This window comes from Gopherus evgoodei, chromosome 3, assembly GCF_007399415.2.
Source record: "Gopherus evgoodei ecotype Sinaloan lineage chromosome 3, rGopEvg1_v1.p, whole genome shotgun sequence".
Lineage (NCBI taxonomy): Eukaryota > Metazoa > Chordata > Testudines > Testudinidae > Gopherus > Gopherus evgoodei.
Window position 1 is genome coordinate 179,424,542 of NC_044324.1, and position 17,346 is coordinate 179,441,887.

The 17,346-nt window shown below is 39.5% G+C and overlaps 1 protein-coding gene across 3 annotated transcripts in view; it reads left to right on the forward strand.

Moving 5' to 3' along the window:
• KCNK2 (potassium two pore domain channel subfamily K member 2) overlaps nt 1–17,346 on the forward strand; it is a 178,632-nt gene that overhangs the window by 51,325 nt on the left and 109,961 nt on the right. For all 3 annotated transcript variants that reach the window (XM_030557538.1, XM_030557540.1, XM_030557539.1), the window contains exon 3: nt 12,371–12,485. In XM_030557538.1, coding sequence (XP_030413398.1) covers nt 12,371–12,485 — 115 coding nt within the window. The remainder of the gene's footprint in view (nt 1–12,370; nt 12,486–17,346) is intronic.

Here is a 17,346-nt window from a genome sequence, read left to right on the forward strand (position 1 = left end):
TGCTGGGTTGCTCCATAGCAGTGAGGAACAAACAATCTGTATGGATGCTAGGACCCAGCTAGAGTGAAAAAAGATATTTTGCTCATTCCTTCCTCTCTGTTGCATTCTGCCATCTTCTCTTCCTCCTTATGCCTGAACAGAGCACAGTCCTAATGTCTGCTGGAGCCTGCACAGACTGAAATAATATCACAGAGAAGCATGAACTGCTCCAGTCATCTCAGTATGTTAATGCTGAAACCTATAGATTACACTTTAACTAAATATACCTTAAAACTTAAAACTAAAGATGTCATTAATGTTAATGACTATATTTCACTGCTGATTCTTTTAGCAGAAACATCTTACAAATGTGCTTATCCCGCATCACGAACTGGTGGGGAATGTAATATCAAAATAAACAACACAGGGGTCAAAGGCACTGATTGTGCGATTCATTTTCTTATTTAATTCAGGAAAAACCCACTTTTAAAAATTTAAATGAAGATGCCACATAGTCTCTAGTCTGCTACATAAAGTGCCCTAGAAGTGAAGGACTCTGTCACAGAATTTTAAGGCCAGCTTGCTCCAAAGTATGCAGGTTCTTCCTGAAAACTGACTTCCTACAAAAAATATGTTCATGTTTTTAGAAATATTTTGTGAACCAGCTGGATGTATCTAACCTGAGTGATTTTGACCCCATTCCCATAAGGAGATCTATATGGCATCCCCCATGGGCTCAGAGATCCACCTCTGCAGATTAGCTTGCAAGGCTAGGGTCCCTGTCATCATATTTCCATAATCTATGTTTCTCTTCACCCTAACCCTTTATTGGTTAAAATCTCCCTTGTGTATGCATTCACTATTTAGACTGTGAACTCCTTGAGGTAGGAATCTGTCTTCTCTTTATCTTCTGAGAAAAGCTTAGTATGTTTGTGGCTGTTATAAAAATAACTGGAGCTGCATTCCTTGTGCCTTAACTTTTATCACCAGAATGTCAGGATAACTGCTTCCTATGTGATTAATTTCCTCTCTAAAAATATTTGACACTTTAAAAGCTTGTTTTAGCTGTTTTTATGCTTCTTTGTAACTAGAATATATTTTACGTAACACTGCACCTCTCCTCTAATTGACTTTTTGTCCTGTGCATAAAATGTTTCACATCTTGTCCCAGTCCCAGAAAACCAATGCTGTTGCATTTTCTGAAGTGTTCTTTAATTTTAGCCAAATAAGCTCCTTCAGATGCAACCTCTCGGATTCAGTAGAAAACTATTATGCAGTTAAAATGATTAAGTAGGATTTCTTGTTTCTCTTCCAGGTATTAAACATGTTAAAAACCTTCTTGCTGTGCCATTTCTGGAGATATCATAATATATAACTGACTGAGACACAGCGTTTGTGTAGGTCCTGAAATATACTTTGTAAATCTGAAATTTGTAAGCTTGATTTGTTAAAATTAGATCAGTTTTTATGAATTTCTTATAACCGCAAAATTAATGGCACCATTTCTGTGGGATATTCTATTTTGCACAGCTACCCATGCAGGCAATTTTCTTTTGCCAGGGGATTTAAGGTCGGTGGTTGTTAACATTTATAGCCCCATACCACACAAAACAACACAGCATGCTGTGGCTGGTTCCCAGCTTGCAAGCAGCAGGTGTTAGGCTTGAAAACCTTGAAGGACCTTGCCTATAAAAAACTGATGCTGCAGGATATTGTTTTGGCGATTCAAACTGCAATTGCATCAGCTTTTTTATATACAAGGCCATTCTGGAGCACTTGAGAATTGAGGATCATAAGGAAGTGCAAATATCAAGGGTACATATACCTTGTTTACTGAGTGTTGGGAACAATTTGAGGTGTCTCATTTAAGGCAATTTACACATGGAAGTCCAGGTACTGGACTTTGTGCCTCCACCGCCATGCATGCCCCTGCCAGTCAAAGCACTTAGTTCATTCTTAACTGTAACTATATGAGTTGTCTCACCTTGTTGAATTGTGGCCTATTTCTATTTTTCTCCTCTTGTTTCCCTACCTTCTTGTGTTCTCTAGTTTCCATTCAGGTGCCTCTCCCTTTCCTAGATCCTGTCCAGATGCTATCTGCTTCATTCCATAGTCAAGCATGCCATCTCTGGCTGTATCCCTGATGCACAACACAGTATAAAGGAATCTGCATTATAGACAGGGTTTGGACTTGATCTGCTGTAAAAGATCTGTGTCAACAGTCTGGTCTAGTCCCTATTTCTGAATGGACACCAGTCTATTCTGAGGGGATCCATCTGCTGAATCTAACATGCTGCTAAATTCCCTGCATCTAGGTCGTGCCTCATGACTTATTCCTAGTATTAGGTCCCTTGTTTATGTACTGCCAGGAAACACAAGCTACTTTTGATTGCTGAGAAATCAGTGGGAACAAAACAGTATGTATTCTCTATTTAATCAGAAAAGTATTTTAAGATGGTTTCACTTTTATCTCTGGATAGATAGTCAAGGAGTTAACTACTCAGCTGGACTAGTGCAGTGCTAGAATAGAGCTGTATTGTTTATAGTTGAACCAATACCAGTTTGTTTTCGATGAGTCCTCATGATTATATAGTACATTGTTTCATAAAAGCATAGAGTAGACAAATGCAAATATTCACTGCTTGCACTCAGTACAACTTACTCCATTTTTGCCTTACTGAAGACACTGCTTAGCTGGAAGTCTGGAACTAGGACAGTTGTCTTGTATTTGTACAGGGGGAACTTACTGCTTTAGAAGGCTGAAATTTTATCTCTAGTTTTAGCTGTAAATTCACACTGTTGTGTATGGGAGCCCATCAGGCAAACCAGAGACAGCCTCTAGATACAGATTCCTATATGATCCCAATGTGTTGCAGTATGAAAAGGATAAATTAATGACTATGCAATGTATTTGCAAGAAAAAAAGTTTCTAAAATTACAGTATAAAGGGAATTCAGAGGAACCTGTTCCCTATCACCCATGTCTGTAGAGAAGATGGGGAGAAACCCATGATGATGATGCCTAACATGAACTGGGGGAACCTTAAGCTGTTCCTGCACCAGTGCAAGTTCATAGAGGCCAACAATCTTCAGGCAATTTTCCAGCAGGATCTTGTTCATATGGCTATTCAGATTACCCATGGAATGAGCTATTTAGCCAGAAGGGAGGTCAATCGCAAAGACCTGGCTGCTAGAAACTGGGTCATTGATGGTGCACTTTAGGTTAAGATTACAGACAATGCACTATCCCAAGATCTATTCCCCATGGATTATCATTGTCTGGGAGATAATGAAAACAGGCTAGTGTGGTAGATGGCTCTTGACAGCTTGCTTAACAATGGAATTTCCAGTGCTAGCGATGTGTGGGGATTTGGAGTAACACTGTGGGAGCTGATGACTTTGGGGCAGACTCTGTATGTAGTTATTGACCCTTTTGAGATGGCTGCATAGCTAAAGGATGGATATAGAATTGATACTGAATTTAAAAGGAGATTCAAAGTTGACAGTGCTTTGTTTTTGGCACTGCTCTTATTTCAAGCAGAAAAGCTACCGACTGAGTTTTCAGATGAAAATTCAAAATGTTCCTCAGTGACTTAGGAGACTAAGTCCCAATTTCAAAAGTTATATAGGCACTTAGGAGCTCAGCAACTCCTGTAGGCTGCTAAAGTGGTTATATTGCATTTGAAAATGGGTGTTAGGGTCCTAAGTCACTTAGACACTTTGGAAAGTTCAATTCTCTTTACCGCCAAGAAATAGAACACAATGGAACCATGAAAAAAAGAATTAAAGAACAGTAAGTTGTGAACAAACTATTCTGATTACTATTAATGTATTTATTATTATTATTATTATTATTATTATTGTATATTATGGTAGCACATAGAAGCCTTCAACCAGTCTCATTGTGCTAGGCATTGCACACAGACATAATAAACAGAGAGTCCCTGGCTCAGTGAGTTTACAATCTAGCTGCACCATATGAGGAGACAATAACAGGTGGATAAACAAATAAATTGAGGGAGGATAAGGTAACCAGAGAAACAATCCTAACTATCTCAATAAGTGAAAGTGTCAGCACACCAATTGCCTAGCTATTGTTGAGTGGTTTATAGGCAGTGCAGTAGAGGTGAGTTTTAAGTCAGAATTTGAATTAAGGTAAAACACACAAAATAATTTAGTCTGCTAAGCCGGTCACATTTTACAATTTATTTTACAATAGTAAAGTTAAGTCCAGGAACCCCCCTGTTAAAATCTTGTAAACCATCTCAAGCGGCTGAATGGAATAAATTTGAGTCAGTGATAATAAAAGTACAGATTATACAGAATTTCCATGATTCTAACTTTTTCAGGCTAAAGGAAAGTGAAACAGCACCGCTAGAGATACACAGACTTAATTACACCACAGGATAAGTAGGGCTGCACCAATGAAGGACAAAGTTGACAGGAAAAAAAATTGTTAGTAAAGGTGGCAGTGTCATGCCAAACTTGTGACAAATGAAATGGCTGTGCTTTTACTGTTATTACAGCAAGGTAGCAGTCAAGGGGAAAGGCAGAAGATTGACAAATAAAATGGAAACTAGAATCAAAGATAAGCAGGCAGTGGCAATAAATATCTTGCTATTTGTACATTAAGGATGAAATCATGGCCCCAGTGAAATCAATAGGAGTTTTATACTAGTATTTAAGGTCAGTGCTTCCCATACTGTCAGACATTGCTCCCTTGGGGAGCCACAAATGGTTCATGGGGGAGCCTCTGGTGTTTGGGAATAAAAAAAAAGTCCTGTCTAAAGAAACAGTTGCTCCTCACAAAGCCATGGGAGCATCTTCTATTGTGGCCATGTGACATGCAAAATGCAAACAGGCACACACCGTAGGCAAGGCCCTTCTACTTCTAGCAATAGTAGCTGTATAGAATTATGATTAGTGAGCACAAAGCCGTGACACTGAAAACCATTCCTATGTCACATAATGCCATCTGTCAATGCACTGATGGCTGACCTTGCAGAAAATGTCCAGGATAGACCAAGTTTATAGATCAAGGAAAGAGGAGACAATATTTTGCACTGCACCTTGATGAATCCACACACATAGCCAATATGGCCCAGCTTCTATGTTATGAGAGATTTGTCACAGCTGGTTGAAGAACTTCTATTTTGCAAAGAAATCCCAACCCAAACAACCACTGAGCAAATATTCAAGACCCTTGATACACTCATAGCAGAGGAAAGTCTCAACGGGGCTATGTAGGTGGGGTTTTGCACTGATGAGGCAGCAGCTATGACCTGAACGACCAGTGGAGGTGCAGCACAAATCAAATGGCACCAGCAGCAGTCTGGATACATGGCATCATTCAATGTCAAGCTTTGGCATCAAAAAAGTTGCAACTTGAAGTACATGAGACCCTTAAAATTGTTATTAAAATTGGTAATTTTGTAAAATCCCAGGCAGTGAACACACATTGTTTTAGTATGCAGTGTGACTAGATGAGCTCTGAGCCAACTCCGCTTCTGTGTCACAGTGAGGTCTGGTGGTGGGGATGGGGGAAAGTGTTACAACCCTCTTTGAATTGCATGATGAAATGAGAATTTCCCCCTTGGGAAAACCGACCTTCTGGATTACACATGTAACGTGGACTTCTTAGCTTACCTAATGGACTTATTTGGCAAATTGAATACACTGAGCCTAACACTTCAAGGTAGAAGTACAAATATATCAGATGTAAAACAAAAAATCAAGGGATTCATGAAGAAACTTTGTCTTTGGTGATGTCACATTGGTGATGTCAAGGGAATTATTGAGATGTTTCCAGTGTTATCAGACTTTTTAAAAGAACAAATTGAAAGTAATCAAAATACCATTAAAGATCAAGATTAATTGATTTGTCTGGGTTGTATTCCCATTTTGATTAATATTTTCTTGGCGTTGAACATTAATCTCCAGATACTGACTGGATTCTAAACCCATTCTTGGTAATTGTTGACTCCATTCCAATGTTAAGTTAAAGCAGAGTACAAAGAACTCAGTGATGAAACTCTGAAAGTGCTGCTTCTGTGAGTCTGGATTTTCAGCAATGATTTCTTAAATAGAGAAATTGTTTAAACTTCGAAACTGACTTACGTCTGGTGCTATCAGAGATTCAACCAATCATTGTGCATCTGTGCAGTTTGAACCAGGCCCATTCTTGTTGGTAAAATCTTAGGCTGTGTCCCAACATGCCATAAATCCATATTTTCAAATTATAGTTTGAAAAAATCTGGATTAGATTGGTTTTTATAATTAAGCATACATCATATAGTTCAAAAAAAGTCACAAAACTGTCTAAACTCTAGTCTGCCTCTTGAATCTAGTTTCTTGAACTATTGAATCTGGTGTCCTGAGTCAGTAAAAATACTGTATTTTGTTCTGAGGAGCCAAAATATCTCTAAGCACTAAAAGGTTTGGGAACCATGGTTCTAGGTAACTTTGCAGTCAGTAGGGCAGACGCATTAAAAAGAGATGTCGAAGACTATATTGGATGCTTTGAACCGTATCCCCAGTTCTGAAATTAAGGGAACTATGTGGATTTATATCAACTGGAGATATTATTTATTATTTGTATTACTGTAGCACCAAGGAGCCTTAGTCATGGACCAGGACCTCATTGCGCTAGGCTGTGTACAAACGCAGAACACAAAATGATGGCCACTTCCCCAAAGAGCTTATAATCTATGTACGACAGCAGGAGGCAGACAGACAGACATGGAAGGACAAGGAAATAAGGAGACAGTCCTGATCTGCATCATAGGCAGTGGTCTTTGCTCACCAACAGCCTAAAACAGTCAGGATTTTTGTAGGCATCACAGCAAAGGAGAGTTTTGAGGAGGGATTTGAAGGTGGATAATCACAGGGCTTTGCAGAGGTTTACAGGGGGCTCCTTCCAAGTGTGAAGGGCAGCATCAGAGAAAGCACAAAGGTGTTTGTTGTAAAATGTAACAAGTGCATAATGGAGATAGGCATCTCTTGTCCCTTTGTGACTAAAAGCATCTTCAAGTTGTACTCTTTTGCCCAAGGGAGAGATCTCTTGATGCAGTGACCAACTGCAGTGTACCATAGGTATGACATTGATAGTGTTAATGTATCCTCATATTTTACAGCTTAACAGACCTTATATGTAAGAATGATATACTGAAGCCTGAAAAGTTCTCGGTGACAATATAAAGTGCAGAAAACATTCCACATCTATCACATTAGAAAGGTCAGTTGTTACCAGATTTGCCCGTTACCTTGGGGTATGCTCATTTATTCGGGTTACTCTTCAGGGTGTGTGGTGGGGTTCTGTAATTCTATCAATGTGCTGCTTGCATCACTTGTGTTTTCATATGGAGTTCTACTTCTCCCTTTGGCAAGTCTCCTCCCAGTGGAGCTATCCTGCAGGACCTAGGTTCCCTAGGGCTGGGTTTCTCCAGCCCCAGAACCCAATGAACACACCCACACTCACATACATATACATCAACAGAGCAAGTCTGAGTGGACTGGGTCAATCAGCACTGTCAAGCTGACCTCTTATTTGTCCTTGGACTCACTGGGCTGGAGGAGCAGCACTTTCAAGCTGTTACCCTTATGCGTCCCAGATTCAGCCTGTCTCTATCCCCACTCTCACATCACAATTGACAGTAACCTACTTGATGAGCAAACCCCACAGTATTTTGGGTGCTGCAGGGATCTTTAGCTTAGGTAAAAGAAGTGTTGCTGTAGAGTGAATGGGGGAAGCTAAAAACACGAAAGAGTAAACTTCAGCGAGAGAGAGAGAAGCAACCAACTTAACCATAAAAGTTTTTTATTGAATAATAGTGATAACTGCACAAGGAGGGCTAAACCAACATATCATACATTATTAAAGATTAATACCAAAGGTAGAAAGGAAAACAGAGAGAGAGAGAGAAAGAGAAGGGGATCTTACTGCTCCCAGAAGCTTGAACTAGTTGGGGTTCTCAGGTGATGGTGGTAGCTGAGGGTCCTGAGGGCAGGAGACAGGCAGACCTCCCCCAGCATGATCAGTCAGGAGAAGATGGAGTCCCAGTGGAACTGATGCATAGTCTGGATCTAAGCATCAGAACCCCGACTAGAGGGTGAGTAGGGATTTTAGCAGAGAAAATACAATGGTTGAAGGGAGAACACTAGATTTGTGTATAGGTAAGCTGATGGCTTAAGGGTTTTCTTTAGACTTGACAATAGGAGCTGATCACTCTTGGCTATGGGTGATGTTTTCTTCCATGGAGCTCACAATGCAACTAGGCTGCTTCAGTATTTTGGATACCAATCAAGGATTCATTACTAGAATTGGTCTGATAATTGCTGATCTGGGTGTGTGCAGGTGTAGGTTCATTAGCATCTGGAGCAGAGATTTCCATGATGCAGTGCTTCCCTGCTTTTTCTGGTCCCAGAGTTCAGGGCGGTTCTCTGTTCTCCATTCTGTATGCAAATTGAGAAGTCTCCCTTGTCTCTGCTCTCCATTCTGTATGCTAATGGAGATGTCTTAATCTTGTCACCCTTGTCAGGAGGGGTCTAGGTGTGTCTCCCAAGGCCCTTCACTGCTCTCTGCAAGCTTTTTCCTCTGATGGTGTTTTGATTTAACAGAGGCTGAGTGTGTGTGTGTGTCTTTCATGAGTCAGGCTGGATACTGCACCCTGGTTCCCCAAGTACACAGAGCTGACTGGTATCACAGTCTTGGTAAAACTGCTTAAAAACATGTGCATTACTCTGTACAGTGTTACTGCAATACAATAGAACCACAATAAAACATGAATAGTTGAATAGTCCCATAAAAGTGTAATGATCTCCTGCTTTACCACATCACATACACACTAGGGAGTATGTTCCCATTTCCAGGTTCAGGGATTTATGATCAAAACCCTTCCACACTGAAGTGAAACCATGCTGCACCTCTAAGTGTGGTCTGAGACTTCCTGAATGTAGTACAGCAAAATTTCCAATAGCAAAAGGAATATTTTGTATTGTCCTATTATTATATAACTAAATTAGTATAACAGATCTTTTTGACATGTTGCTTAAAATAGTTTGTCTTTCTACACTAACATTTAAACAGTAATCAATACCAGGTGCACTCATTACTGTTAACTGATATAGAACGTGCTAGTGTACACAAGGCCATGTTGTCCAGATCCAATCCAACATTGAACTCTGATTTTTTTTTATTCGATATATTTACAATCTGAACTATAGCTATTACAAAAAGGGACAAAAAGGTGGACCTGGGGAATTATAGACCAATCAGCCTAACTTTGCTATCTAGAGAGAGACTGGAACAAATTGCTAAACAGTCAGTTTATAAGTATCTAGAGCAGGGGTGGCCAACCTGAGCCTGAGAAAGAGCCAGAATTTACCAATGTACATTGCCAAAGAGCCATAATAATACATCAGCAGCCCCCCATCAGCTCCACCCCCACTCCTGCTCCCAGCGCCTCCCGCCCGCCGGCAGTCCTGCTGATCAGCACCTCCCCCTCCCTCCTTCAGTTGTTTTGTGGCATGCAGGAGGCCTGGGAGCGGGGGAAGGGGGAGGAGTCAGGGCACTGCAGACTCAGGGGAGGGGGCAGGAAGGAGTGGAGGGGGGGCAGGGCCTGTGGCAGAATTAAGGATTGAGCAGTGAGCACGCCCTTGCACATTGGAAAGTTGGCGCCTGTAGCTCCAGCCCTGTAGTCGGTGCTTATACAAGGAGCCACATATTAACTTCTGAAGAGCTGCATATGCGTCCGGAGTCACAGGCTGGCCAACCCTGATCTAGAGGATAATAAGGTGATAAGTAATAGTCAACATGGATTTGTTCAGAACAAATCATTTCAAACCAATCTAATTTCCTTGTTTGACAGGGTAACTGGCTTAGTGGATGAGGGGAAGCAGTAGACATGATATAGCTTGACTTAAGTAAGGTTTGACACAGCCCATATATATAGTATAGCTGTAGCCGTGGTCAGTCCCAGGATATTAGAGAGACAAGGTGGGTGAGATAATATCTCTTATTGGACCAAGTTCTGTTGATTGAGAGTCCCACATAACATTCTCAAAAGCAAACTAGGGAAATATGGTCTAGATGAAATTACTATAATATGGGTGTACAACTAGTTGAAAAACTATACTCGAAGAGTAGTTATCAGTTGTTCAATGTCACACTTGGAGGACATATCAAGTGGGATCCCACAGGGATCTGTCCTGGGTACAGTACTATTCATTATTTTCATTAATGACTTGGATGTTGGAGTAGAGAGTATGCTTATAAAATTTGTGAATGACTTCAAGATATTGGATCTGATTCTCCTCTCTCACCAATTTTTACACTAATGTAACTGATTTGTACCAGTATTAAGTAAGAGGACAATCCTGCCCCTTATCTTCATTTAAGGGCCCTCCATTTTTTATTTTAAAAAAGTGATTATTGGGGTTAATAATTAAGCACTGCGTAAGAGCTAGACATTATTATTTCTATTTGTTACTATTTAATAATAATAGTATGCCACCTCTTTAAAAATATGCTAGTCTCTTTGTAGGATGGGAGGTGAGGGAAGAGGGAGTTGTGCTGTGACACAACCTGTCTTTCAGAAGCTTGGGGGAAGAGATCCCTTGCCCTGAGGCTGGGCACAGAAAGCCTGCTGCTTTCAACCCCTGGTGCTCCATATTACAAACACCTTGTCCTGTTGTCTGAGCAGTCAGTATGCAGCTGCTCACAGGAGCAGGTGCTTGTGAAATGAAATGCAATGGTGGGGAAAACAGACTAGAGTTAAGTTATGAATAGGCATCCACACTTTTGAATAAGCATCTGAACTTTCAGACCTTTGAGATCTGCCACTGCTATTTTTAAAGCAAATAAAAATTAAAACCTTTAAAGACATATAGTTGCAGTTCTTGGCTTCCTAACAGCTACTGCTCAAGCAACTGACCTTTGAAAGTAGCAAGTTGAACATGCTGGCTCTAAGGACTTCTCTGTATGGGAGAAATTGGCTGGCATAGCTATTCTAGAATAGTTCTAATTTTATTAATTTTCTATTCCTGAATAATTCCCCAGTGTGTGTTGGAGTGAAAGTGATTTTATTCTGGAATAAATACTTCACTTTGCATTATTCTTGAATAAAGTCACTGGAAGAATGTCCACATGGAGATCTATTCCAGCATATGGGATAACTAAGTTCACAATACCTGTACTTAGGTCTTGGGCAGTTAAAACATTCACTTCAATATTGCATTCCTCTTTGTTGGTTTTTGAAACACCAATTACCAAATATAATGATTACTTGTAAAATTTGTTCTGCTTTAAGTGAATGTTACAGAATATGCCCTTAATTTATATTTCAATAAACAATAAGTTTTAAAATAGCATTATTTCTTGATGTTTAAAAAGAAAATAAATACTGGTATGTGTCTGCACTAAAGACTGCTACACAGGGACTTTTCCATGATAAGATAAATCTCAGTGAGTTGACACTGCAGGATTTGGGAATTTTTTGTGAAAACGTAAATTTCACCAAAATTGTGCTCATTCATTTCCATTGACAGAACTGATGTGTTCAAGAAATACATTTTAAATAGTTACCTGCATTACATATATAATAGTATAAATCTAGAGGTCAACTTATATGGATAATGATTGTGTAATATTTAATTCTGAATTTGTGGTTATCATATTGAAGATTTAATAACCTTACCATACAATTAAAGATATTTAATTATTACATTTTCTATCCTCTGTGAATGTTCTTAATTAACTGTAATTTATTTGACATAAAATTACTCTGGAACATATTTTACCAGCATTTTAAAGCAGACTTCCCCACTGATATAAGTGGGAATCTCTCCTTAACAACTGATGGGATGATGTGGCTCTGTTTTTTAAAACTATGGATCAAACCTTGCTTGCCTTACTTACAGATAGTTCCATGGAGTCAATGTGAACAGTAGTTGGGAAACTAAATTTAAAGTGTTCATGTAATATGTGTATTTCTGCATGCTGAGAAAGGGTTAAATTTTTAACTCCAGTTGTTTTATCTAGTTAGGGTGATCCAAAACTCATTGAAGTCAAGAAGGTTTTTATTATTGACTTCAATAGGCTTTATCAAGCACTTGATGCCTTGAGGTCCAGCTGTGGAGTCCTGACACATTAAAATTCCAATAGATGTTAAGGACTGCAGAAATTGGTCCTTTATACTTGAGATTTACCCTAAGGATTAAATCTTGGCCTCATGAATGTCAATGGCAAAACTCCAACTGACCAAAGTGAACCTTTCCCTTTTTAATTGTTTACATCTAATAAGTGGCTTTATCTTTGTGAATCTACTGCATAATGTACGTTAACATCATTGTTTATATTTCATGAATATTGACAAATATCTTTTTTAAACTTGCAGCATGTAGTGGCAGCAATAAATACAGGAATCATACCTTTAAGAAACACATCTCAAATCAGTCACTGGGACTTGGGAAGTTCCTTCTTCTTTGCTGGCACTGTTATTACCACCATAGGTAGGACACAACTTATTATATTTTTACAGTACATGAGCTGTAATTTAATTTCAAATATGTGTGGGTGTGGGTGGCAGTGGGGTTTAATAGTAACTTTGGCAAATCTTCTAATTTATAATAGAGTTACGATGTAGCCTTAGGGATAGAAATACCAGATTTCCTTCAGGGATGCAGACTATCTAAGTGACCCATTAATGAGAAGTAGATTTCTGTGATATGTCTTTAATAGAATGTGAAAAAGCTTTGGGAGGAGAAAGTAATATTTGAATTTAGTAGCTATGTTATCAAAATTGTTGAATATTAGATGTTTTAAATCAAATATGTCCATTAAGCCATTGTGGTATGCTGAGCTGCAAATCTCTACAATCATGCATTTTTATTCTTGTCCTTTATACATTCCAAGTGAGATGAGAAACTTCTAGGGATTCAATTTAATCTTACTAAAGGCTGGTCTTCACTACAGGAAGATTGACACTGCTGCAATCGATGCAGCAGGGATTGATTTAGCGAGTCTAGTGGAGATCTGCTAAATCGATGGCAGAGGGCTCTCTGGTTGACCCCAGTACTCTGGCTCTCCGAGAAGAGTAAGGGAAGTAGATCGGAGAGCATCTCCCATCGTTCTGGGCATCGCATTTCAAGAACGATGTGGAGAAATTGGAGAGGGTCCAGATAAGAGCAACAAGAATGATTAAAGGTCTAGAGAACATGACCTATGAAGGAAGGCTGAAAGAATTGGGTTTGTTTAGTTTGGAAAAGAGAAGACTGAGAGGGGACATGATAGCAGTTTTCAGGTATCTAAAAGAGTGTCATACGGAGGAGGGAAAAAACTTGTTCACCTTAGCCTCTAAGGATAGAACAAGAAGCAATGGGCTTAAACTGCAGCAGGGGAGCTTTAGGTTGGACATTAGGAAAAAGTTCCTAGCTGTCAGGGTGGTTAAACACTGGAATAAACTACCTAGGGAGGTTGTGGAATCTCCATCTCTGGAGATATTTAAGAGTGGGTTAGATAAATGTCTATCAGGGATGGTCTAGACAGTATTTGGTCCTGCCATGAGGGCAGGAAACTGGACTCGATGACCTCTCGAGGTCCTTTCTAGTCCTAGAATCTATGAATCTATGAATCAATGCAGCACCGTGAAGACACCGGGATAAGTCGACCTAAACTGCGTCGACTCCAGCTGTGTTATTCACGTAGCTGGAGTAGCGTAACTTAGGCCAACTTACCCCTGTAGTGAAGACAAGCCAAAAATCCATTATAAAAATGGTTTTCATAGTCAGTCTAGCATGCAACAGCTTCACTTGCTTTTCAGCAAGTTCCTGTTTATTCAGTGAAGCTCAGAGTCACCAGATGATTTGTCTGTGGTCACATGCCTAGTCAGCAGTTGGTAACATAGACTCTTTCAAACTCTTAAGAGCCATTTCTCTGCTGTGCAGGTATAAATAAAAGCAATATTTGACTTTGTAAGTCCTTTGTTCTGACCTCAAAACAATATAGCTTCCTTATATCCTAGATATTGATTTATGTATGGGCAGTCTTTTTTGTTCTGTTTATTTTAAATTATAGGATAAGTCTGTAGGGGACAAAATGGGCACCCATAAAACATTTATAAATTTAAAGGAAAAACAAAATTATACATGCAGCATGTAGGCAATTATGCAGATCATTTTAGCATTTAAAATTTTTATTGTAATGTAATATTTATATACATATCTTCCAGGAAAAGGATGCTCTCTTCAATTGTGTTTAACACAGTGACTTGAGTTCCTCTTTTATATAGGTGCATTTTATATTCCATTTCTTATCTGTAAGTTTATATCTATGTATATACATGAGCTTGTGTATGTGCATATATATAATAATATGTATGTATGTCTGTAATGTTTTGGGAAGTCATAAACAACCAAAACAATCAGCATATAGGATGAAATCCTGGCCCCACTGAAGACAATTGCAAAATTAATATGCTCTTCAATGAGTCCAGGATGTCACCTATAGTGAAACATAAAAGAAATGATCAAAATATAAACGTCAATCTAATACATGCCAACAAAATCAAGAGAATTCAGAAGCAAGGTTATGACACTGGCCTTGAGTCGCCTTTCTTTATCTAATATCAATGGGCTTTTTGCCTCAAATTAATCTCACTTTAGTGGCGTAATATGTATTGGAAATGGTCAAAAACTTGTTCTAGTTCATTAGGGTTTTCTTTCTAAATTCCTCATTTCTTCCTATTATTTTGAATATTTTAAACAATAGGAAGAAATAAGATATTTAGTTCCAAATAAACCAGCATGCACAGTCCTGAATAGAACTGAGTGAAATCAAAATATCCTTCCTGCAGGACATTCTGATATTTTAACCTTTTGTTTGTGACCCAAATCAGGACAAAGAATTGAAACATCAAAAACTTTTGTTGAATGACACATTTTTAAAAAATGATTTGGAAACAGGGCTGCCCAGAGGATTCAGGGGGCCTGGGGTCTTCAGCGGCAGGGGGCCCCCGCCACTGAATTGCTGCCACAGATCTGGAGCGGAAGAAGCTCCAGGGGCCCAGGCCCTGCAAGAGTTTTCCAGGGGCCCCGGAGTGAGTGAAGGACCCCGCTCCAGGGGCCCAGAAAAACTCTCATGGGGGTCCGGGGCCTGGGGCAAATTGCCCCACTTGCGCCCCCCCGCCGGGCGGCCCTGTTTGGAAGTGGTGAAATATTTCGTTTTGGCATCTTCTATCTAAACAAAATATTTTGGTTTTCCTGAAACTAAATATGTTTTGTTTCAGTTTGTTGAACTATCCCAAAATGTTTCATTTAGAGTCAATTCAATATTACACTGCATTCCCCTGTGGTGGCACATAGAAGTTGTAATTCAGGTTTGATGCCCCACTTATTTCTTAAGGACATACTCCCAGGTCAGGTGACCCTTCAAGCAGCCATATGACTTCCTTGATGCATCATCCTGCTTAGGCACAGGAGAGAAGTACTCTGGACAGCAAGCCTGGTCCATAGAAAAGAATGGGGATATTAGGCCTCGGAATTACATCTCCCATGAGGCAGTATGCCACGACAGGGAAATACAGTTTAATGCTGAACTAACTTCAAATGCAACATTTTGGATCAGGTCAATAAGCCAAAATAATTAGATTTGGGTTGAAATGACCCCAAATTAAACATTTTGTATCACTTTTCCTAACATAAAATCAAAACATTTTGGCAAAATCAAAATAATTCTTCAGAAATTTCAAATGTGCAGAAACTGCATTTTCCACTGATGGAAAATTCCTGACCAGCTCTTGTCCTGTGCAAAGGCTTTATTTTTGTTTCTAAGTAATATAGGCACGACATTAAGAACTAAGTTTGTTCTTTTGTTTTCTAATCCTTCCTAGATTAATAAACAAAATACTAAACTGAATTAGGCAATAGCAATTATTCTCAGTTCTAAAATGTACTAGTTACCCCTGCCCAAAGTCATGGCTTTACACTGTAACATATTTCACATCGCATCATCCCATCGTGACACAGAGGCCATGTCTACACTTACCGGGGATTGATGCTGCTGCAATCAATGCAACGGGAGTCAATTTCAGGGCAACCTGAGGGGAGGAGGGGCGCAAATGGGGCAATTTTCCCGGGCCCCCATGAGAATATAAAATTCTATAGTTTTGCAACTTTTTTTTAATGGAAGAGGCCCCCGAAATTGCTTTGCCCCAGGCCCTCTGAATCCTCTGGGTGGCCCTGGTCGATTTAGCAGGCCTACTGAAGACTCACTAAATTGATGGCAGAGCACTCTCTGGTTGACTCCACTACTCCACTGGAACGAGAGGAGTAAGGTAAGTCAATGGGAGTGTGTCTCCCATCAACGCAGAACGGTGTAGACACCGCAGTAAGTCAACTTAAGCTACATTGACTCCAGCGACATTATTCACATAGTTAGAGCAGCGTAACTTAGGTCGACTTACCCTGGTAGTGTAGACAAGACAAGGGATGCAAACTGATGATGGTGCAGAGGGCTTGTGATGTGCTGGAAGCTTGGCTGCCTTGAAAACCCTGAGAGAAGTGATGAAATCAGAACTAGTCATTTTTTGCTGTGATTTTGTTGGTCCTGCAAAAAAGTATTTTCAATGTGTGATTTGACTCCTTATAGCATGATGACATGTGATCAAGTGAGACTGAGTCTTGATATTACAGAGCTTGAAATACATTTAGGAATTTCTGTCCTAAATGTATTTCAGGCTCTGTAATATCAGGACTCAGTATCACTTGATGAAACTGAGGCATTCCTGCCAATTTTGGGACAGACAGCAGTTACCAAACTTGATATTTTAAATGTTTATGAGACTGCAAATGCAGGCCATGGATCTCCCCAAAGAGTTTTCATGTGATAGTCTATGTAGAATTCCAGAGGAAACTTTATAATTATATTCTTATATTTGTTCATTCTTTAATAACAAGCAATACCTCAGCCATGTACTTGAATACATGAGAAAGATATTACTACCATTTACAGAAAATTATAGCTATTAAGTATAGCAGTGGACAGCACGTTCCCTGATTTTCTTAATTGCTCATCTATATAGATCTTTATCTAATCATTTCTACAACACTCATCACTGTAGCATCTAGGCATCTCAGAATTCTTAAGGGAAGTGAAAGGTTTGCCTCTACAGAACTTTTGTTTGTACCTTCTCCCAGGGGTACAATTCCTGTTATATATTTATCCATCACTGTCAAGTGACTGGCTACCACTTACATGGAGGGATTGACAAACCTATAATTAGCGATTCATCATGGTGGTTGAACCTTTTTCTCTGCCTCACAAACAGAGGGACTGACAGGGAAAAGAGTTTTCAGTTGGGCAAATTCAATACTA